The 24,126-nt window shown below is 32.7% G+C and overlaps 1 protein-coding gene and 1 pseudogene across 1 annotated transcript in view; both read left to right on the top strand.

The window, feature by feature from the left end:
- ZC3H13 (zinc finger CCCH-type containing 13) overlaps positions 1-24,126 on the top strand; it is a 115,019-nt gene that overhangs the window by 2,746 nt on the left and 88,147 nt on the right. Inside the window, 4 exon segments of the mRNA XM_025047947.1 lie at positions 3,098-3,223; positions 3,548-3,657; positions 6,194-6,305; positions 18,732-18,840. Of these exon segments, the coding sequence (XP_024903715.1) occupies positions 3,107-3,223; positions 3,548-3,657; positions 6,194-6,305; positions 18,732-18,840 (448 nt within the window). The 5' untranslated portion in view covers positions 3,098-3,106.
- Positions 12,355-12,473, top strand: LOC112481154 (annotated as a pseudogene).

Here is a 24,126-nt window from a genome sequence, read left to right as displayed (position 1 = left end):
CAGATGGAAGTGTGATGACAACTTTTAAAACCAGAGTAATTTGAAAATAAAACTGGAGGGAAAATCTTCAAAATCTCTGAGATAGGGAAGACTTTAATATTTGCATTTTAATCTTATTTTTATTGTTTTTAACTTTTCTCATACTTTGAAGCATTCACTTCTTGAAATCTGTTCAGATATTAATTGAAAACTGCCTGTTCCTTCAGTCAAATCTACATTTTATTCTATTATAGTGTTTATCTTTTGTGAGCCCACATTTTTAGATTGGAAATTCTAATTAAATCACGTTAGTTGGTAAGAGATTTAAATTGATTAATTACTACATATGAGTAAATGCTTTTCTTTTTCTTTCTTTTTTCTTTTTTTTAGGTGAGGCAACCCTTGGTTGACCTCACAGATTGCAAGGACCTTGTCATTTTACAATCCCTTATTTTTTAAATTTTTTTACAGCTACAACACCTGGTCTTCCTAGGTGGTCTCCTATCCATGTACTAACCAGGCCCAACTCTGCTTAGCTACCGAGATCAGACGAGATCCGGCTTGTTGTTCAGGGTAGCATGGCCGTGGACCTTAAGTGCTTTTCTGGTGTATTTTAGAATATATGTATATACTTAGACAAATAGGATTTAAAGCATATTTTGTATTCTTTGCAAGCGTAAAGGATTTTACTTATGCAAAATAATAATATTTAGATAACTTGTTATTGACTGATGAAAGTTCCTAGACAGATGATCAGAAGAATTCCTTGTTCTTTCAGTTAGAAAACTTTTAATTCCTACTTTTTCTCTTTTGCCTTTTTTTTTTTTTTTTTAAAAATCTAAGACCCTTCTGTAACCTAGACCTGGTACTCAAACTCATTGCCATTTTGGGGCAAGATCTGACACTGTTGGACTTTCTGAGAAAAGAGGAAAATACATCTTTACTTCATTACTCCTATTCCCTAAGGTGGTAGACAAATTTACTTCTTATCAAATCCTGCTCAGTTATAAATGGAAAAAAAAACACATGGTTTTCTCAGTTAATCAAAGCTCCATATTTTCTAGAAAATCTCAGCTCCACTTATATTGGCTTTTATTAGTTCTTTATGTTCAGTAAATCAAATGGACATACGAAATTTTACCAACTTTTCCTGTGTAAATTCACATTTGTGCTGAGAATGTGCTCAAGAAAAGTTAAATCAATTATAATACTAACTATATAGTATGTAGCGTTGACTGTACAGTTTCTTAGAGAACAGATGATACATAAGTGATTTTATATTGCAGCAAATTCTTGTTCACTTATGTGACACTACACTAATTTTTAAAAATGTGTAATTTAAAGTTCTTTTCTAACTTTGAATCACTAAAAATTAATTGCTATTAATTTTTAATATTTATATTAATTTTCTATTTTATTTACATACTATTTATATTAATTACATTTTATGTTAAAGAATAAGTATACATTTTTCTAATTTAAAACTACCACCTTTTCATATTTTCATTTCATATTTTCCTCTTGGTTCATTATCTTTGCTCATTTGTCAAACATTGTCTTTGTTCTTTGGATCCTTTAAAAATGTGACCTGAAAATAAATATCTAACTGAACCACACATTATTTATAATTTTTTTCCTTAGTTTTGATTTGGTGCTACTATGATTTAATTTCTTTTTAAATGGTATGCCTTTACTTTGAAACACATTAAAGAGCATTGTGAACTTTATAGGACTAGTTGTCTACCAAATGGAACTTTTACTTTTTTAACTGCCATTATTCATTCTAGTAACTAATTTTGACTACTGATGAAATTTCAACTAATATATAGATTGTATAAAGAGTGATATTGCTCAGTTCTTTTTTCTTAGGCAGTTCCTATTACCCACTTTCCACAGTAGTGTACTGTTTGGGTTAATTTTGGTCTAGAATTTAATATTGTTTTCTAATGTATATTGTACAACCATTATATTTTCATTTCCAGTTGAATTACCTGATTATATATTTGGATTAATTTTCTATTAAGTTTTAGTTTTTAATGTTTCACTTTTTTTGTAAAATATTTTTGCAATTTATCTTTCTTGTTACTAGTAATGGTAAAATGGCCTGTTTATTACTTTTAGCATCTTTGACTTTTATGTCAATGTAGAATAGATTATAGAAACACCTTCATTTTTTCTAGTTCTATAGTCTGTTCTGTTTTGAAAGAAAGTCATCTTATCATCAATTGAGGTTTTCTTTTTTTTTTTGGTATTAACAGAAAATAAATATCCTCTATTAGACTGTATTTGACTTCTATAAGACATAGAAAATATTTAAATAGTATTCATTTTTTTCCCAAGGTGATTTTTGGAACGTAAATAATGTCACTTAAACTGAATAAACATAACTTCTATCAATAAAATTCTAAAAAAAATAAAATTTTCACCTAATTTTATTCTCCTGTTTTTCTTTTGACATGGCTTTATTTTCCAGTTAACCAGTTGATGGAGAATGATAGTACAACTTTTCCGTAAAAGAAGAAAATTAATAAATTTTTCAATGACCTGCATAAGGAACTTAGCAACTAATCATTTTATAGTGTGTTTTCTGAGAACTTAACTCTGAGTTGAATCTTATGCTTTCACTCTGCAGAAAAGGTAAAATTCTAGCCAACAGATTCAAAGTGACAAATCGACTAATAAGTTGGTCTTAGAACAGTGGTCTTCAACCTTTTTGGCACGAAGGACCAGTTTTCCTATGAGAATCTAATGCCTGCTGATCTGGGGTGGTGCTAGTGCTGGAAAGCAGCTGCAAATATGGATGAAGCTTCGCTTGCTTGCCACTCACCAGCTGTGCGGCCTGATTCCTAACAGGCCAAGTACTAGTACCAGTCTGCAGCCTGCGGGGCGCGGGGGGGTGGGGTGGGGCGGTCAAGGACCCTTGTCTTAGAAGATAACTTCTGCTTACTTTTGTTTACCTGTGACCTCTCTCATGCCTTTTTTTTTTTTTTTTTCTGTCCTGAGGAAAATCTGTAATTTTACGGTGTTATGTACAATTTTATCTGCTTGTAAGTAATGGACTCAGTTATTATAAATTGAAGAATTTTACAGTTTTGCCTCTCTCTTTTTTTGGTTAAAGTAGTACAAAATGTCAAAAATTAGAAGGAAGGTCACCGTGGAAAATACCAAGACCATATCTGATAGCACATCCCGAAGACCCAGTGTATTTGAGAGGCTGGGACCCAGCACTGGCAATGCAGCAGAGGTGAGCTATCACTATTACAATCACAGGGTTTCTCTTCCAATCCTGTTCCTGAAATACTGATTTGTATCATAAAGATGAACAGATTGTATTGTAGGAATGTTGGTTTAGTAAATTTTTTGAAATGTGTTTTGTGGAAAAGAGTGAAAAGGGTGATAAGGTCAATGGGTTCTTTTTTTTCTTGATCTCTTTTATTTGGGGAGTAATATATAGCTCAGGTTAGCTGGAATTTTGATGTCATTTGTTTTAATTTTATTCTGCTAACATTTTTGTCCAGAAATGAATATGAATATATATGAAATTTACACAGTAATATCTGTCTCTTAGACACAGTGCCGAAACTGGCTGAAGACTGGCAACTGCCTCTATGGAAACACATGTAGATTTGTACATGGCCCTTCACCCCGTGGTAAAGGTTATAGCAGCAATTACAGAAGGTAAATGGAGAACTTTGAATTGTTCCTATACTATTAGAAGATGGCTTTTGTAGTTTACCTAGTGTAAAAGTCTGAATACAACCATATATTTGGTCAGATTTTCTATTTTGATGGTAGTCTTATTGATATCCAGTTAAAGATTGGCAAGATCTTTTTAGTCGTTAAATTCAAGATTAATAAAATGATTGCTTTAAAACTTATTTGCTCAATATTTACTTTTTTTGACAGATCTTTTTATGTGTATGGCTCCCAATTATGTATTAAAGTGCTACTTATGACAGCAAAATTTCATGAATTTAGTTTTAGTGAGGAGAGGTTATTTTCAACTCTTAAAATATTAAAATTTAAGTAGAATATAATTTTTAGCTTTTTAAGATGCTATAAATATAAATCTTAATGACAAAAGATAATCTAATACAGGCTCTGAAGGTTAAAATGCATTTGTAAAACTCCCTTATAATGTATTAATGTAAATGAAAATATGTATTTATATTTATAAGGGTGAATGTACTACCTATTTAGAACATCATTTTGCCTTCAGTAAAGGCAAAGTTAAATTAAACTTTCCTGATAAAGACCTTATTCTTCTTTTGGTTCCCTCATGATTTTGTTGTGGTATAGCATACATAAAAATTGTCAAAAAAGTTTAAACATAATTGATAAACAAATAATTTACCTAGTTCTAAAATTGGGTGTGCTAATTGCTTTGGCTATAGCAACAGCATAAAAATTGAACATTAACATTTGGAGATTTTTTTTAATTGGTTGAATTTTCTTGTGTGTTTAGATTATGAAGTTCAGTAGAATTTAGAATTCAAACCCTTAACATTAGCTGACTTTCTTTTCATGTAAATATTGTAAATTTTAATATACTTGTGATGCTGAATATTGTTTTATTCGTATTTAGAGTGTCATTTGTCTTGTCTGTTAATGTGGGCAAATTAGTCTTAATTACCAATATAAACACTTACCCAGGAAAACTATTTCAGTAATTTTAATGTTTTATTTATATTATTGCTATACTTTTAATACATGCTTTAATTTATCTTTGAAATTTATTAACGGACTCAAAATTATTATACAAAAGATAGTTTTGAGGAAGATGGGCAGGGAAATTTGTCTCACATGAAAAAACAGTAACATACAGACTTAGAATAAAGGACTTTTTGTTATAATTTTGCTATTTTTTGTGTTTTTTTAATCTGATAACTTCTCTTGTATTTGTATATTTTCTCCTTTTTGTAGGAAAGAAAAATATAGTTTATAATGCGATTCAAAGATGGAAATAAAAGCAATGTATTTCAGATATGCTTATTTAGTCACAAGCCAGTTAAGTCACTTATTCGGCATTCACTGTATATATTCTGTTAGGTGCTGTTTAGGATAGAAGCAAGTTTATAATCATATAAGTGAAACCCTGGCACATAAAATTTACATATACATCATGATTATAATTTAAAGGATTTAGGTACTGGTTCATAGTAATATTCATTTTTAAGTTCAGCATTAACTATTAAACATTTAATATAGATCTATAAAATATACATGGAAATGTTAATGTGATCCTTTAAAGTGAATTAATTGAAATTTTTTCTTCATTATGTGATTTGTATTGATTGATAAATTTAAAGGAATTGATTTGATTGATCAGCTGTTACTTGAAATATATGTGAATATGTGATTTGTTTATATCCTTAAAACTATTACAGTATTTTTTAATGGCTAAAGAGGAACATATTTTTAACTTATATTGCCTTCTTTTAAAGGTGCTCTGGGAATATTCTTTAAAGTCAATGTGTTTTCTGTCTCTGCTTTGTTTTTCTCACTTAGTAATGGTGTGAAAATAATTGAATTGCCATTTATCAAATTTCCACTATAAATTATGAAGCCTTACCAGTGTTGACTATAAATATGTGTATTTTTCTTTAATTAAAAAAAGCCCACAGTAGAATGTAAAATCATTGTTTAAAATCTTGCTAAGAACTCTTTATTTTTTATTCTGAAATAATTTTAAAGTTAAGAAAAGTTATAACAAATTCCTATATTTGCTTTGATTCCTAAGATGCATAAAATTAATTTCTCAGTTGTTGATGCTGCATCCAGTCACGTACATGTGTAGATGATAATACCATTGCTTCTAGATTAATTTTGCAATGTTGTGGTTTAAAACTGTCTTCCTACTTTTTGTTTTCAAATATAACTATTTATGTGGTTAATACAAAACAAATTGTGTTAATTACTAATTGCTTTTTCTCAGCTCATAAACATTTTCTTATTCATATTACCAGTACCTGCCACCCCATGGAATTTTAACGTATACGTTTTGATTGGTATTAGGAGAAAACTTGTAAATGATTCTCATATTTCTTTATGTTAATATTTAAGCTATTACATTATTAGTAAATTAATTTTTTACCTGAACTTTAGGAGTTAGAAATTATATTGTGATTTGTGAGATTATTTCTGTAAATATATTTTTATAAAATGTTATATAAATATAGTTTTTTTCTGGCTTGTTTTATTTTTTGGTTCAAAGGTCACCAGAAAGACCTACAGGGGATCTTAGAGAAAGAATGAAGAACAAGCGCCAAGATGTGGACGCTGAGTCTCAGAAACGAAATACAGAGGAGTCATCCTCACCTGTTAGGGTAGGAATGAATTTCCCGAAACAAAGTTAAATTTCAGTAGTGATTTGTTATTTACATTCTATTTAAAATATTCTTATATGCTAAGTATATGATAAATGTGTAATATTGCATTATAATGTTCAGACAGACAATGTAATTTGGAGGAAAGAAGCCCTCTGGCAAAACTCATAATTCTCTTGATTGTTTTAGTTTTCAGTGGTAGTTTAAGATAAAAGGAATTTGTTGGCAGAGCTCAAGCTGAACCCTATGCTATGTGAAAGAAGCTAGTCACAAAAAAACACATTGTATGACTCCATTTATGTGAAATATCCACAATAGGTAAATCTAAGTGACAATAAGTCGAATAAGGGTTGCCTAGGGTTTCTGTACTTTCGTGGACATCATGAGTATCTAAACATATTCTTAAGTTTTCAGAATTCAGCTAGCCATCATATCCTGCCTGCTTCCAAGAATAATTGAAGTGGCTTAAAGAAGGACAATTTTAAATTAAAATGACAGAAGTAAGACATAGTGGTGACAGAAACAACTAGAAAAGTTAGGTAAAAGAAAGCACATGTGACCACAAAATTTAGTGATAAGTTTCTTGGCTGTTAAGCCTAAAGAGAAACAATTTTTGATGTAGTTTATTGAATAAAAGAAAACAGGTATTTGTCAGGAATGGAATCTTTTCCAGAGCTTTTTTCCCCCAACAAATTTTTCATATCCTTCCATGTGTGTAACAGATTTATTGTGATATATTTCACATATCATACAATTCATTCATTTAAAATGTCCACTTCAGTGATTTTTCGTATATTGAGAGTCAAGCAGTCATCACCACAATCAATTTTAGAACATTTTTATCACCTCCAAAAGAAATTTCGTACCCTTTAGCAGTCGTTCCCTTATCCCTTCAGCTGACCACAAGCCCTAGGCAACCCTTATTCGACTTATTGTCACTTAGATTTACCTATTGTGGATATTTCACATAAATGGAGTCATACAATGTGTTTTTTTGTGACTAGCTTCTTTCACATAGCATAGTATGTTCAAGGTTCATGAAAGATTATGGTGTAAGAGTATTTTATTTTTTTTTGCCAAATATTCCATTGTATTGATATATGACTTTTTTTTTATTTTTTAATTTTTTTTAATGACATTTTGCTTCCTCATTTACCAGTTGAGCATTTGGATTATTTCTACTTTTTGGCTTTTATGAATAATGGTCTTATGAATATTCATATACAAGGTTTTGCATGGACATATTTTTCATTTCTTTTGGGTTTACATATGGAGTGGAATTGCTGAGTCATATGGTTTAATCATTTTAAACCGCTATGTTTAACCTTTGGAGCAACTGCTAGAATGTTTTCCAAAGCAGCTGTACCATTTTACATTCTTGCCAGCAGTGTATGAGGTTTCCAGTTCTCCATATCCTTGCCAACATTTGTTATTATCTAATTTTTTGATTATAGCTAGCCTAGTGAGTGTGAAATGTTAATCTCATTGTAGTTTTGATTTCCCTGATGACTAATAATGTTGAACATCTTTTCATGTGCTTATTGGCCATTTGTATATCCTCTTTGGAGGATTGTCTATTTAGATAGATCCTTTACCCATTTTTTTAATTGGTTGTCTTTTTATTGTTGATTTATGAGTTCTTTATGTATTTTGGATACATGTTACTTGCATATATGATTTGTAGAAATTTCTTTCATTCTGTGGGTTGTCTTTTCATGTTCTTTTATTTTTCCCCCCTCTTTAATCCCCACACCCCTGCCTCCCCAACCACCTCCCCCACCACTTCCACCCCTGACCTATGGATGTTGCCGTCCCCTTTAAGAACTGGATCTCTGAAGGCGGGGTGTCTCCTCCCATGCGCTTGTGGCAGGTCCCCGGGGCCTGGTGCCCCTGTGGTATGGTCCCTGGCTCCACCAGGGGCATGAACCCAGGACCTTCTGGGTGTAAAGCAGAGGTGCTAACCACTACACTGTGGAGCCACCCCCATCTTTTCATGTTCTTGATTGTTTCTTTTAAAGCAAAATGTTTTTAATTTGATGAAATCCAATTTATCTAAATTTTTGTTGTTTCTTGTGCTTTCGGTGTCATATTTAAGAAACCACTGTCTAATTCAAGGTTAATAAGATTTATTTTTATGTTTTCTTCAAATAATCTTAGAGCTTTAGCTCTTACATTTAAATCTTTAATCTATTTCGAGTTAATTTTTATTTATGGTTTTAGGTAAGGGTCCAATCTCATCCTTTTACATGTGGATATCTAGTTGTCTCATTGTAGTCTTTTCATGAAAGTTATTGAATTATGTTAGTGGCAACATTTTTGATAATTTAAGATATATAAAAGCTTTCCCATGGCTGTTTTTGATCTTTGATAAAAAAAAACTGCATTGCAGTTTTACATTATAATTTGTAAAGACTTACCTTTGGAGACCTAAAGTAATGCAGTTTTCCATGTGTATCTTTCTGCCATCTAATATGATACAAAATATACTGTTTTATTAATCTGAAGTAGGAGTTCTTAGCCTGAGGTATATATCAAAATTGTTTTGGAGGAGAGATGGTCTTTTTCAGAATACACATGCAGCAGATACTCTACCCCTGATCTGCTGAATTAGAATTTCTGGGTAGAGGCTGAACACATATATGTTGCATTTCGAAATAACCTGTTGATTCAGAATAATGAATTCTGTCGTTTGCTGTAAATGTTTAACAGCCACTCAAGGAAAAAAAAAGCCATGCTTTGTAGGATTTGGCAGTTTCTTTGGTGTAAATACTCCTATCACGGTCAGTTTCAAGGTGATAATCACTGAACACAGAGCTGGGAAGAGATACTCAGTTTTACACCATTGTATAGTATTCTGACACAGTTGACCATACATACAATAAATGTCATTAACTACAAGAGTAAAACGTACTAAATATTTAGGAAGTGAATAATTTTTAATTATAGCCTTGACTATGAATGGCTTACATAGTTCTTAAAAATTAAACAGTTGGCTTTTATGATGAACTGGTTCCAGCACACTACTACATGGGCTGTAATTAATGTAAAAAGCAAACATCTGGAATTCATATTCTGAACACATTACTTTAGGAATTATTGTACTTTCAGTTTCTCGATCTGTAAAATGGAGGCGATAGCTATATCAGTGTGTTGCTCTGAAGAAAATATATGTAAAACAAGTAACACGACTGACCATTCCTTAATGACTGCTTAATTAATGGTATGCACTGGCATTAGAGTAGCTTTCTTTTCTCTTTAATATAAATTTGGTTTAGGCTCTTAATAGGAGATGGACCTCAGCAGTGGAGATTTAGGTTGTTAATAGGCATCTAAGTGTGTGTTGTTGATCATAAAGGTTTATATGTTCAGCATATGATTTAGTAGACAGCAGTGCTGGCATTTTGTTAAGAAATTCAAAGACCGATTCTTGCTTTCCCTAGATGAGAACGCCCTGAAAGACACCGAGCTTCATGCATAACTAAGGAATAGAGAGAGTCACAAGATTCAAGAATAGTCAGGTTTCAAGGAATTCATTATTCAAACTTAAAACTGTTAATAAGCTAATATACTAGGGTATTATTTTGAGTGATATGAGGCTAATATTTATGTCATTGATCATTTAGATTTAGTTTAGGTAGGGGCAACTACAGCATAGATGACAACATAGTTATGACAGTATGTGTGTAATTTTCCACAAACTAATTCCACCCCTTCTGTGCCACTGACCTCAGCTCCGATGTGTCTGAGTTATGAAGTTGATAACTTGATTTCGTGGAGAGAGAAATTCATAAATAGATAAATTGTATTTCTATGGCGTGTGAGAGATGTCATAGAGATAGGAGTAAATAGACAGGATAAATGAGTGCCTGGGGAGCAAGAGAACTTTACAGAGGGGAATGATGTTTTGCACTTAGTGCCGAAAGAACAGTGAAATAGAAGGAGACAGATGAAAGTCCAGGAAGAGGGAGATACCAAAATAGTACCCATAGGAGTTTAAAAGACCTACTGGTTTGAGAACCTGTGAAGCTGTGTTCCTAGAATTTAGGAATTATAGGATGTGGATGTGAAATGAAGGCTGGAGAGATTTTTCTTGTTCACCAGTTCACCTCCATACCCTGGAACTAGTAAGTACACTTACTGAATAAATGAAAAGTGATTCCGCTGTGCAGCCAGTATTGAGAACTCCTGGTGGTCTCAGTCTGTATTGTCCAGTGGGGCTGTTGAACACTTGAAATGTAGCTAGTCTGAATTGAAATATGCCATAAATGTAAAATACATACTGAATTTCAAAAACTTAGTATGAAAAAAAAGAAAGTCAAATATCTTAATTTTTAATGTTGATATGTTTCATTGGCATTATTTCGGATATATTGGGTTGAATAAAATATACTATCAAAATTTTAATTTTATCTATTTCTTGTTTTTTTTTAATGTGGCAACAAGAAAATCTTAAAAGTACATATTTAGTTTGCATTATATTTATATCGAAAAGGGCTGATCTAATGTTTGGACCAGACTTAACACAATGAAACTGAATTTAACACAACCAGAGGCTTAATTGAGGTAGAGTCAATAGGATTTGATGACCAAAAGGCCTTTAATTAAGATGAAGAGGAGAGAGAGTTGGTTTGTGGCCCCTTTTGTTTACTAGGCTCATATCATCATGAACAACTAATTTTTGCCACTGTTTACAGTACTCGTACTGACACTAATATGCTATTTTGTAACATAATATATTACATTTTTATGGTACTAGATACTTTCAACCAGTCTATAGAACTTTTCAAATGCAATAATTGTGAAACCAGACCACTGTCATACACCATATACAAGAATAAACTCAAAATGGATGAAGGACTTAAATGTCAGACCCAAAACCGTAAAACTCCTAGAGGAAAGCATAGGCAGTAAACTCTTTGACATTGATTCTAGTAATATTTTATCTCCATGGGCAAGGGGAAGGAAAGAAAAAAATAAACAACTGGGACTACATCAAACTAAAAAGGTTTTGCACAGCAAAGGAAATTAACAAAACAAAAAAGACAACCGACTAAGTGGGAGAAGGTACTCACCAATGATAAGGGGTTAATATCTAAAAATTATAAATAACTAATATAACTCAACAACAAAAAAATAAACAATCCAATTAAAAAATGGGCAGAGGACATTTCTTTAAAGAGGACATACAGATGACCAATAGACATATGAGAAGATGTTCACCATGACTAATCAGAGAAATACAAATTAAAACCATCATGGAATATCACCTCACACCTGTCAGAATGGCTGTCCTCTATAAATCAACAAACAAATCTTGTTGAGATTGTAGAGAAAAGATAACCCTCTTGCACTGTTGGTGGGATTGCCAGTTGGTACAGCTACTGTGAAAAACAGTATGGAGTTTCCTTAAAATAAAAACAGAACCATTTTGTCACCTACCAATTCCACATCTGGGTATTTATCTGAAGAAGTCCAAAGCACTAATTTGAAAAGATAAATGCATCCCTATGTTCATTGTAGTAGTATTTACTATAGCCAAGATAATCGTAAGTGCTCATCAATAGATCATTACGTAAAGAATAAATGGTACATATATACAATAGAATATTACTTGGCCGTTAAAAAGAGTGCAATCTTACAATTTGCAATAGCACGGATGGACCTGGAAAGTATTATTCTAAATGAAATAAGTGAGACAGAGAAAGACAAATACCATATGATTTCACATATATGTAGAATCCAAAAAAACAAACCAGAAACACACTCATCGATATAGATTAGAAACTGATGCTTGCCACATGGGAGGTGGGGTTAGGGAGCTGGGTGAAAAGGTGAAGGGATTAGGAAGTACAAATTGGCAGTTTCAAAATAGTCACAGGGATATAAGTACAGCATAAGGATTATAGTCAGTAATATTATAATAAATATGTGTGATGCCAGGTGGGTACTAGACGTAATGGGGAATCACTTAAATTTTATAAAAGTTTAACTGCTATATTCTACACCTGAAACTAATACAATATGAATGTCAACTGTAATTTAAAAAAATGTCTATAGCCATGCTACCCTGAACAAGCCCGATTCCGTCTGATCTCGGAAGCTAAGCATGGTCGGGCCTGGTTAGTACTTGGATGGGAGACCACCTAGGAAGACCAGGTGCTGTAGGTGTAAAAAATAATAATAATAAAGGATTGTAAGCTGACAAGGTCCTTGCAATCTGTGAGATCAACCAAGGATTGCCTTGCCAAAAAAAAAAAAAATTAAAAAAATTTAATTCTAGAGCTGCACAAGAAAAATTATCACGAATTCGCTGATTTTTGTGTTCTGTGAAACTAAGTGTATTTTTAGAACAATATGATTTGGAATCATTTTTTAAAAAATAAAAGATTGTATAGAAAAGTGAAAATCCTTTGTATAAAACATTGAGTGTTTAAAAATTTGATATTCATTATAATATGGAATTATGAATGATAGCTTTAGGCTAATAATGGACAAATTTATATAGATGTTTTAAAATGAATATAGTAAAAGTGGAGAACTTTGTTGGCATATAAATGAGTCATTCTTTGACTAAGTGTTCTCAAAGTGAATTTTATCATGCAATTTTGGAAAAGTGTAAGGAAATCTATTTTAAAAGGTGAGATTATATAAGATAAATGGAAGCGGTATTTGACGCAGATTTTTATTTTTTCCCATCTTTGTCTCCATCTAATAGATACTAATGCTCCTCCCAGTCATTAACAAAGCCATACCTTTTGTTAGGGATAAGCATAGACTTGATCTTAGTCACAAAATGTCAAGTGGACCAGTATAACATAGAGTCCTGTGACCTGACAGTAGTTGTGAATAAGTCTAAGGGGAAACAAGTGAATTATACTTTAAACAATAGGAAAAGTTTAATATGATTTCTGTAGAAGTGTTAATCTTAACTTCCCTTTTTAACATCATTACTGGCGATATACTCTGAGGATTTTCCCATTTCAATAAAACTAGATCCTGGATAAGAGACAACAAACACATTTTTAATGCATTGCTGCTTTCTCAAGAACTCAAGAACACAGAAACAAAGAAAAACAGTGAATTGAAACCAAGGGTTGAGCAGCAAATATAAAAGCTGGTGGCAACCTTGAGACTTTTACAAGTATTAGAACTGGTCAGAGACTAATTAAGCCTGGGCTCATCTGTGAAGAGAAAATTGGTGAATTGGACAATAGAGCTGAAAAATTTATCCAGAATGCTGCACATAATGACAAGGTTATAGAAAATATTGAAGAAGTTCAAAAATGTGGGGGAAATACTTGCACAATCTAACATACGTCTGTGGGAATTCCCAGGAAAATTAGAATGTAGGAAAATTAGAATGTAGGAAAAGCAACATTGAAAGAAATAGTGGCTGAGAATTTTCCATAATTGATGAGACATAAATCTACAAATGCAGAAAGCACAATACATTTCAAGTAGAATAATATAATGAAACTGCAAAACACCAGAAGCATAGAGAAAATATTAGAATTACCTTAAGAAAAAAAGGCAGATTCTCCTACAAAGGAGCAACAGAATGACAGCACAACAATGGAAACCAAAAGACTGGAATATTTTCAAAGTGCTGAGATAAATCTGTCAGCCCATAGTTCATACCCAGCAAAACAATTTTTTAAGAATGAGGATATAATAAAAAGGTTTTCAGATAAAAAGAGTGTGACTACCAGGAGACCTTTGCTAAATAGAGAATGTCTAAAAGGATATACATCAGGAAGATGGAAAATGACCTTAGATCCTTCTGAAATGTAAAGGTGAAACAGAAAATGTTTACTAGGTTGGAAAAGTCTGTTTTGTTTTGTCCTATGCAGTTGTCCATAATGTGGCATTTATTAAAGGTGTAGCGTAAATTGCTTGAATTCCCGAGAATCCATTCCATCACCTTTTCATTTTGTAGGTGTACTGTGGCTTGGAGAATAGACCCCAGATTAACAGAGGGGCCCTGCCTAGTGTAATCTAGTTGTAATAATCCCATTCTCCATGTTAATTCAGTTGACTCAGAACCAGGCCTTAGTAATTTATTGATTCAGATGTAACCATGTTGGCCTACTCAGACTGAAGGACAGAATTCTTATTTTGTGGTTTGAGAGAAGCACACTGGGGGAACTTTGATTGCTTGTTATTAAGCAATATGCTTCAATGTGAAGTCAACACTAGAATAGCAGAGCTGTGAGAAAGGAAAAAAAATAAGGAAATTGGTCTCTAATTATTTCAGTGTGTTACTGAATTAGCCAGCCCTGATGTTTACCCTATTTTTAGATTTCATTTTATGTGATTGTGGTTTGAATTTACATAGTTATGAGATTATAGTTTGTTGTTTAAACTCCACCAAAACTCCTTCCTTCAAAAAAGCAAGTTAGACTTCATTAATACAAGTATAATTTCAGTTCTGCAGTAGGAAATATAGAAGCTATATGCTCTATGCTGCTTTAACAAGACTAATTTTAGTTAATCACATTTTATTGAAGTACAGAGGAGATGACAGTGATGAGTGGTGTGAAAATCATGAAATGTTAATGTATGATCAATATACAGGATATCTTTGGCCTGGAATAAGAAGATATTGAAGAGATTTGGTAATAGCATTCTAATATTTAAAGAGCTATCATGTAGAAGTATTAGATTTGTTTTGCACAATTCCAGTGATCAGAACTAGTCAATCAGTAGAAATTCTGGAGAGGTATAAGAAAGTTGTTATCGATGTAAGAAATAATTTTCTAATAATAAGAAATGCTTGAAAATAGGGGTAAAGGGGTATAACTGTGAAGAGCAATCAGTGGAGACTTGGGAGTAAACTTGTTCCCTAAAATTCTTCTAATGGAGGACTTCTATAATTACACAGTATTTAACAAAGTTTTTCTACATTGGGTAGAAGGTTGGATTATATTAATTACAAAGACCCCTGACATTTTATTCTAGTTGCTAATCCCGTTACTATATTGGTTTTCGACTCTCTTGGCCTCAGCACTTCTTTTCAGATCAAATTCTTGGTAATGCCTCCTTACTATCTAAAAATAAAATTCATAACAACTATAGTCTGCCTATACATATAATATTTAACAAATAAATATGAATGTAATATGAAGCAGAAATAAAATGAAAGTAAAGTCAAACTCCACAATCATTTATTGTATTTCTGAAATGTAAAAAACTTTTAAAACCAGACATTTTTCCTAAGTTAGGCTTAGACTTATTTGGCGACAAAACCTGATATTGACGTAAAGCTAATGATAGGCTTTACCCAATTGGTGAATTCATATGTTTTGCTGCAAAAATATTAGTGTGTTTGGTACTAATTAGTATGCTGCTCCAGAACCTACCAGCAGTATTACTTAATGTATTTTGAAATCCAGATAAATCCTGAATTCTTAGAAAACATCTCTTCCCAAGGGTACTAGCTAAAGTATTGTGGTTCTTGAACAAATATTTCAACAATATTTAACAAGTAATTCAACACATATTTCTAAATTAGAACGACTAATTTAGAACATATGATGAATTATTAAAAGGTTGCACTTCTAATTAATGTTTGCATTTAAGAGAAGTAAAAATGACAAGCTATTCTATTTAGGAACTACAGGAAGGTGAAGGAGCAGACCACGTTGTATGTACTACATGGGACAATATCAGACTTATTTATTTGCATAGAATAAGTAAGGGGGAAATAACTTTATTTGACAACAACATGCCTAAACAAGTTTTATATATTGTTGAAGTGGGGAAATGAAGAAATAATAACATTTTTTTAAACTGACCTGAGCCCTCTTAATAAATGTTATCAAAATAATTCCCTGTATTATGATTTGAAATGGACTAGTGATACAGTGTTAAAAAAAAATAAAAAGTATCTCCTAACTTGAAATTCCACCACATATTGAAGCCCGCATTTAGTCTTTAGAAATTTCTGATGGAAGGTACATATGGTCTCTGGGGTTAGTATCAGAGTCATTTTGAAAAACAATGGACAAATCATAAATTACATAATTTCAATACATAAGGTAAATATAAAATATTTAAGTTATAAACTTTTTTTAAGTATATTGGGGTGACATTGGTTAATATAATTGTATGAGTTTCAAGTATACAATTCTATAATCCATCTTCTGTATATTGTTCACCACCCAAAGTCAGGTATTTTTCTGTCACCATATTGTTGTCCCCCTTTACCCTTATCTACCCTCCCACCCCTTCCCTTTGGTAATCACTAAACTGTTGTCCATGTCTCTGACTTTTTGTTTGTTTGTTGCTTTCAGTTTTATATCCCAACTCAGTGAATCATATCTCAACTTTTTCTGCCTGACTTATTCCACTTAGCATGATTATCTAAAGATCCATCCATGTTGTCACAAGTGGCAGTATTTCATCTTTTCTTATGGCTGGATAATAATATTCCATTGTATATATGTACCACATCTTTATCCAGTCATCTATCAAAGGACACTTCAGTTGTTTCCATGTCTTGGCCATTGCAAATAGTGCTGCAATGAACATTGGGGTTCATATATTTTATGGATACATGTTTTCAAGTTTTCGGGTAGGTAGATACCTAGAAGAGGGATTGCTGGGCTATATGGTAATTGTTAATTTTTTGAAGAATCTCTATACCATTTTTCATAGTAGTGGTATGAATTTATATTCCCACCAGCAGTGTGTGAGGGTTCCTTTTTCCTACAACCTTTCTAACATTTATTATCACTTGTTATGTTGATGATAGCCATTCTTACAGATATGAGGTGGTATCTCATTGTGGTTTTGATTTGCATTTCCCTAATAGCTAGTGAAGTTGAGCATCTTCTCATATGTCTTTTGGCTATTTTTATGTCTTCTTGGGAGAAGTGTTTTTTCTGGTCCTCTACCCATTTTTGTATTGGATTTTTTGTTGTTGTTGTTGAGTTGTATGAGTTCTTTATACATTTTGGATATTAACCTCTTTTTGGTGGCATTATTTGCAAGTAAGATTATTTTCTGGTTCTAAATCTGTTAAAAATAGTCTTACAAATTCACAGAGTATTTTGGTTATTTTGCAGACAAGTATTACTAAGAAACCCTTTTCACCCTTCTCAACTAAATCTGTACTTGGATATTACAGGATATTTCATGTAAACAGAAAGCACACTATATTATTGAATAATTTGGAGATAAGGTTCTATAAACTTTTTTGATATAGTATATACTAATATAAATTATAAATTATAGTGGATTTAATCCAAGTAGGTCATTGAAAAGTTGCATGGGATATAGAGTAATTCTTCATTGATAGTCCATAGAATATATTTTAAGGATAAAAATAAATTATATTCCTTTTCTCCTTTTGTCTTATGTATAAATAGGAGCTCTTTTTTTTCTTTTTCTTTTTTTGACCTTTTACCATTTTTTCATGTCTGGTTCTACCTTTGTATAATCTTTTAATAATTTATGTCAGTTTCTGTTGTCTTACCAGTAGCCATATACTTAAATACTTAAACATGACTTCATGGCTAAATATGCACAATTTAGGGATGATTTTAATGTATACCAGTTTTTTTTAAAAGAAAACTTCAAGGATAAACTAATTTGTGTTTTAAGCAGCAAAATTTTATGTCTGGTAATACCCAGAAAGAACTTTCAGCATGTACTGTTCTTGTGTGTTTGTGTCTTTCATAGTAAAGATTGAGTATTAATGAAAGTGAGACACTGGTGGAAAGATAACAGTTGCATGACACTGGTTACTTTAATTAAATTTTATAAGCTGAATTACTGCTGTCCTATTTTGTCTGTTGGCTGCTGTTGCACCTGGGATAAAGTTTAAAACCTTCTGTTTTTCAGGTGCAATGTAAGCACTAATTTCTAACCATTTTAGCTGCCATTTTGGTTTCATCAAATTAGAGAAAGTCTCTTTTTTTAAAGCATTTGTAAAATTATTAGATGAGTTTGGATTTATCTCTAGATGTGTAGGAAAATGCTGACAATTCTTAGATCAGCAATTATTTTTGAGAGTTTACTGTGAATGATGTTGCCTTTTTTTAGTAATTTTTAAAATTTAGTCACTTACAAATCTTTTTATATTTTATCAGTTTTAAACTCTTTTACCTTGTGATTTTCATATAAAACCTAGTATTCAGTATACTGTCAAATGCTTATTAAAGTATTAGATTTGCATTGTATATTTTAAAATCTTAGTTTCTCCTTACATTTACCATGTCTCTGTTTTTATGGTAAAGTATAGTCTTTTCGTTGTGGTGCTGCACTACAAGTTGTCATTTCTTCTTCTTAGTGGATAAGTGATTATTTGCAAAAGTGATTCTTCAGTAAAACACAGGAATAAAGTTAGAAGTATTTTCTATTACAATAATTACCATATATAATTTTTTAAAATATAATAATTTATATGTATGTATGTATTTTTAGAAAGAATCTTCAAGAGGGAGACATAGGGAAAAGGAAGACATAAAAATCACTAAGGAGAGAACTCCAGAAAGTGAAGATGAAAACGTAGAATGGGAAACTAATAGAGATGGTGAGTTTCAAAAAAAAAAAAAAATCTTTGTTTATATAGTCAATTTATTGATTATTCACTTTGTAGACTTTTTGTGGGCTCCCAAACTCTTTTCAGTTGTGATCTCACTATTGGTTTAGAATCATCTTATTGACTGGTTTCTACCTTTTTGAGTTTTAAGGCAGCAAATGACATATAGTAGCAGAACAAAGGCAGAAAAAGCTGTTTGTGATGCGTTTTTCAACTTCTCCATCCTTTTTCCTCCTGGAACTTTATTGTGCAGCATACAGTCCTTTGGAATTTTATTGCATTTATAAATTTTTAAATTCCTCAACATCAAGGTTAAAAAATTTAAATTTATGTTTGTTGTCTTGCATAAGATATTAAAAATAATATTTTAAATATTAAGGACATGGGGAAAATTATTTCCAAGAAATTACTGACTTTTATCTTTAACAAGAAATCCAAATCAGATGATAATTGAGGCCTGGGATTTATTCATGAAAAATTAGCAAAATCATCTTTGAGTCATTGTCTTAACACATAAGTATTTATTTTCCACACCATAAGTATTTTCTCTCTTCTTCACTTTTATGACCTTCTGGAAGGTGAGCACTATAGCCTCACACTACCAAATGTAGAGAAAAGGAACTCATATTTTTTGACTCTACTGGCTGTGCTGGGCATTTTAGTATAATTTATAAACTAATTAAGTAGTTTTGCTACTCTACATATACATGACAAAACTAAAGAGTTTAAGAATTCAAGCAACTTCCTCAGCAGTAAGCTGAACACTTAGACCAGGGGGTTATAAAATTATAGCTTGTAGACCAGCCCCCTATTTTTGCAAATAAAGTTTCATTGAAACACAGCCCTGCCCGTTTGTTTACATACTTTCTGTGGCTGCTTTTGAGCCATCATAAATGAGTTGATTACTTGTGACAACCAAGAGCCTATAAGCCTAAAATATTTGCTACTATATTTAAGAACAGTCTCTGAAAACTTACAGACTAATACTTAAATTGTACCCTTAAATGCCTCTCCAGTACTTTGAACATCTGTAATTTTTAAGGAAATACATTCTATCTTTGGACAGTGTTGTCTGTTGAAGAGTTGCTTCTAAGAACAAATAACAAAACTTCCCTGTGATTAGTTCATTGGGATTTCATAAGCCAATCTAATACCTCTTACATGATAGCAGTAAAGTTAGCTATAATGCTTCATTGTACTTGATTCTTTTTATTAAATCTATTTATTAGTTTTATCTCTTTTTGAGCTGTGTATACATGGAATCTACAGCATGTTCTTTTTCTGTTTAGCTTCTTTTGCTTACAGTATGTTTGTGGTATTAAACCATATAATTTATTGCACATAGTTGTAGTTCATTAATTCTTATTGCTATAGTGTTTCACTGTATTAATATACCGTAATTTATCTATTCTACTGTTGACAAACATTTGAGTAATTTTCAGTTTGGGCTGTTAGTAATAAGGTGCTGTTAACATTCTTAATCCTATCTTTTGGTAATCATGTACCTGTTTCTTTTGAGTTTATGCCTGGGATTAAGATTGTTGGACTATGGAGTTTGCATATGTTCATCTTTAGTAGATATTAATAAATGGTTGTCATTACTCATATACCATTTTTTGCCTTTTTCATCTTAGCCATTCTAGAGGTTTATAGTGGTATCTTATTGTGGTTTTAAATGCACATTCCCCTAATGACTAATGTGAACTTTTTCATATTTATTGACCATTGTACAACCTGTTTTGTAAACTGTTTCAGACTTTTGTCTATTCTTATGTTGTGTTATCTGTTTTTTTAATTGTGGAGAGTTCTTTATATATTATGGATATAAGATCTTTATCAGATATGTGTGTCTTCTCTCACCGTGAGTTGCAGAGTGAACTTTTGGAAGAATAAATTGGTTCATTTCATTCCCCTGTTAAAAATTATCTGATTTTCCATTGCCTTCAGGAATCAAGTTTTACATTATACCTGTAAAACTTTTCATTATCTGGTTGCTTACTGTATTTCCAACCCCCTACCCCAAAGTCCGTGTTTTTTATCTGGTTCTTTAAACTTCTTTTATTTCTTTACCATAAAGACTAGTGCAGTAAAATAAAAAGCAAAAGTATCATTGCAGTAGCAGAGAAAAATGTATGGATATATTTTGGTACACTTGCATGTGGGTACATCTTCCTAAGATAAGTCATAAAACTCATAGACCATAAAAAATCTGATTATATAAAGATTGAAATTTTCTTTATAACTAAAATATAGAAGTTAAAAATAGATCACTGTAAGATAATACATGACGTGTAACATGCATAAGCATATAATAAAAACACTATATAAAAATGTAATGAGCTTTCACAGGTATGTAAGGAATAGATAGCCTAGTAGAAAACGGGCAAAAAACCAAAAATTAGATATGTAATTCATAGAGGCCAAATAAGTGGTCAGGTTTACTGCAGGAAAATGCTGATGAAAATAAAAGAGATGGCATTTTTTATCCATCAGATTAGCAGAAATGAAAAATACTTATGTTAGCAAGTGGGCATTTACATTGCTAAAGCTGTTTTGGAGTACAGTTTTGCATATTAAAAATAAAAATTTTACTTGATTGGCAAATATAGTTTGAGAAATAAAGAAATACCTGCACTTGTGAACCAAGATAGATATCAAAACGTTCATTGAAGTCTTGTTTATAACAGCAAAATACCTGTATTAAAAACAAACAGAATGTTTGTCAAAAGGAAACTGGTTAAGTAAATGATATATTTATATCATGAAATACTTTGCAGAGTTTGAAATGAAGGTAGTTGATCTCTATGACATGGGAATATCTTCTGTAGGGCAGTGTTTTTAGTTTTACTCCCATAGTTTTGAAGAGTATAAATATAAAGGCTTATTTTTATGCATATAACAGTAAACTATTAACAGTGTTATCATTAGAATAAGGATGGCAGTTGGAAGAGCATGAGGGAGATTTCATATTTTACTCTGTGTACTTAAGACTTTAATAGTGAGAATGTATGAAGACAAAAAGAAGTACTCAAATATATATAGTCTTTAATCCTTATACACATACTTTTTATATATCTATGATTATTTGCATACAGAATTGTTATATAAAAGGGTATGAATATTCTTAAGGCTTTTACTCACATTGCTAAATTATTTTCCAGGTTAGATATACTAGTTTACATTGCTTCCACCAAAGAAAGAACATGCCTTTATCTATGCTAATACTTAATATGTTAATTAGAAAAAATTGGCTGTTTCCAGTCACGATGGTGGAATAGGTAAATGCTCTGCTTGCCTCCTCTCATGACCATATCAAAATTATAACTAACCTACAGAACAACCATAATTGAGAACCTTCTGAAGATAGAGGAATAGAAGTCCTATAACTAAGGACATACAGAAGAAGCCATGCTGAGACTGGCAGGAGGAGTGGAGACATGGAATGGGCTAGTACCACACCCATTTGTGGTGGTTAAAAATTGGGAGAGATATCTCACTGGTGGAGGTCCACCCTGAGGACCGAGGGGTCCCAGCCCAGGGTTCCAGTGCAGAGAAGAGAAATCCTCCAAATTTGTGACTGTGAAAACCAATGGAGATTGTGGCTGAGTGACACAGGATGGCTAGAGTTCCAGGCACTCCTCGTAAAGGACTGACACACTGACTTACTCACTGACAGATTTACTTGCTCTTTGCTCCATCTCTAGGACAGCAACTCAAAAAGAACCAGGGACATATGGGGAGAAACTGAATTGTCTGGCCTCAGGGCAAGGGCTGGAGGTGCAGCTTTCTCCCAGCCTTAAGTGCTGGTAGAAGCCATTGTTTCTTTGTTGAGTCCTACGCCAACCAGCGTGCATGCTCAGGGAAGTGCCATATCTGAGTCTCCAATGGCAAGAACCATTGGCCCCCTGCTGGTGATTCCCTGAGAACCTGCCCCAACCAACCTGCAGGCCCATCCAAGCCATTTCCAGTGGCTTTTCCATACAAACAGCCTGTCTTGGCTTGTTCTGCAGACCTTTCTAAAATCTCTCAAAGGTTCACAAAGCTCAGACAAACAGCATCTGGCCTTGGCATGCCCTGTACCTCTTGCTCAGCAGCCCTAAACCCAGCATTGGCAACAGCCGGAAGTTTGAGGCTTGGCCTCTTCCAGACATCTCCAAGCCTAGCACAAGTGGCAGCCATCTGCAGATTGCTTTGTGACTCAAGCCAGGTGGCCCCAAGCAGGGCACAGGCTGTGGATGAACTTGGCCAGTGATAGGGTGTTCAATTGGGGTTTTGTAAATGTGGCCTCTCTATCACTATTTAACACGCACTGCTAAAAACTTGATAAATAGCCATCATTATTTGCATACTCACTCTTCATATGACGAAATGATTTATTTTGAAAAATGCCCAGTGACTACCTTTGAACCAAGCCGGAGTACCACCCAACCACTGCAGACTATATACTCACAAGGCAGACTGGGCATGCACCAGAGCCCTGCTAAAGCAAATCCTTCTCTGTAGTCTCAGCCCCTGCACAACAGCTCCTCTACTGTAGTCGCAGCCTGTCCTTACAACAAATCAGCCCGAGGGTCAGTCTCCAGTTGATATGCAGACAGCAACCAAGGCTCAACTACAGCAGGAAGGCACACACCACCCATACAAGAGGCACACCTGGAGCAGAGAGTTGCACCATTGTGCTCCACAGGATACCTACTACATAATGCGATACATGGCAGCTCTACTTAATACATGGAAATAAAAACAGGGAAGCCACCAAAGTGGAGAGGCAAACATGTCCCAAATGAAAGAACAGAAGAAAACTCCAGAAAAAGAACTAAACAAAATGGAGACAAGGAATCTACCAGATGCAGAGTTGAAAACACTGGTTATAAGGATGCTCAGTAATCTCAGTGAGAACTTCAAAGAAATAAGAAACATAAAAATGAGATAGAAACGAAGAATTAGAAACGAATACAATAACAAATGAAGAATACATTAGAGGGAATCAACATAGATGAAGCAGAAGATCAAGGAAGCGATTTGAAATATAAGATAGCAGAAAACACCCAATCAGAACAACAAAAAGAAAAAAAATCTAAAAAATGAAGATAGTTTAAGGGACCTCTGGGACAACATCAAGAATACCAACATTTGCATCCTAGGGGTACCAGAAGGAGAAGCAAGAGAACAAATAATTGAAAACCTATTTGAAGAAATCATGATGGAAAACTTCCCTAACCTAGTGAAGTAAATAGACATACGAATCTAGGAAGCACAGAAAATCCCAAACAAGAT

This window comes from Pteropus alecto, unplaced genomic scaffold, assembly GCF_000325575.1.
Source record: "Pteropus alecto unplaced genomic scaffold, ASM32557v1 scaffold245, whole genome shotgun sequence".
In the NCBI taxonomy this organism is placed as follows: domain Eukaryota; kingdom Metazoa; phylum Chordata; class Mammalia; order Chiroptera; family Pteropodidae; genus Pteropus; species Pteropus alecto.
This window is presented reverse-complemented; position numbering and strand designations above follow the sequence as displayed.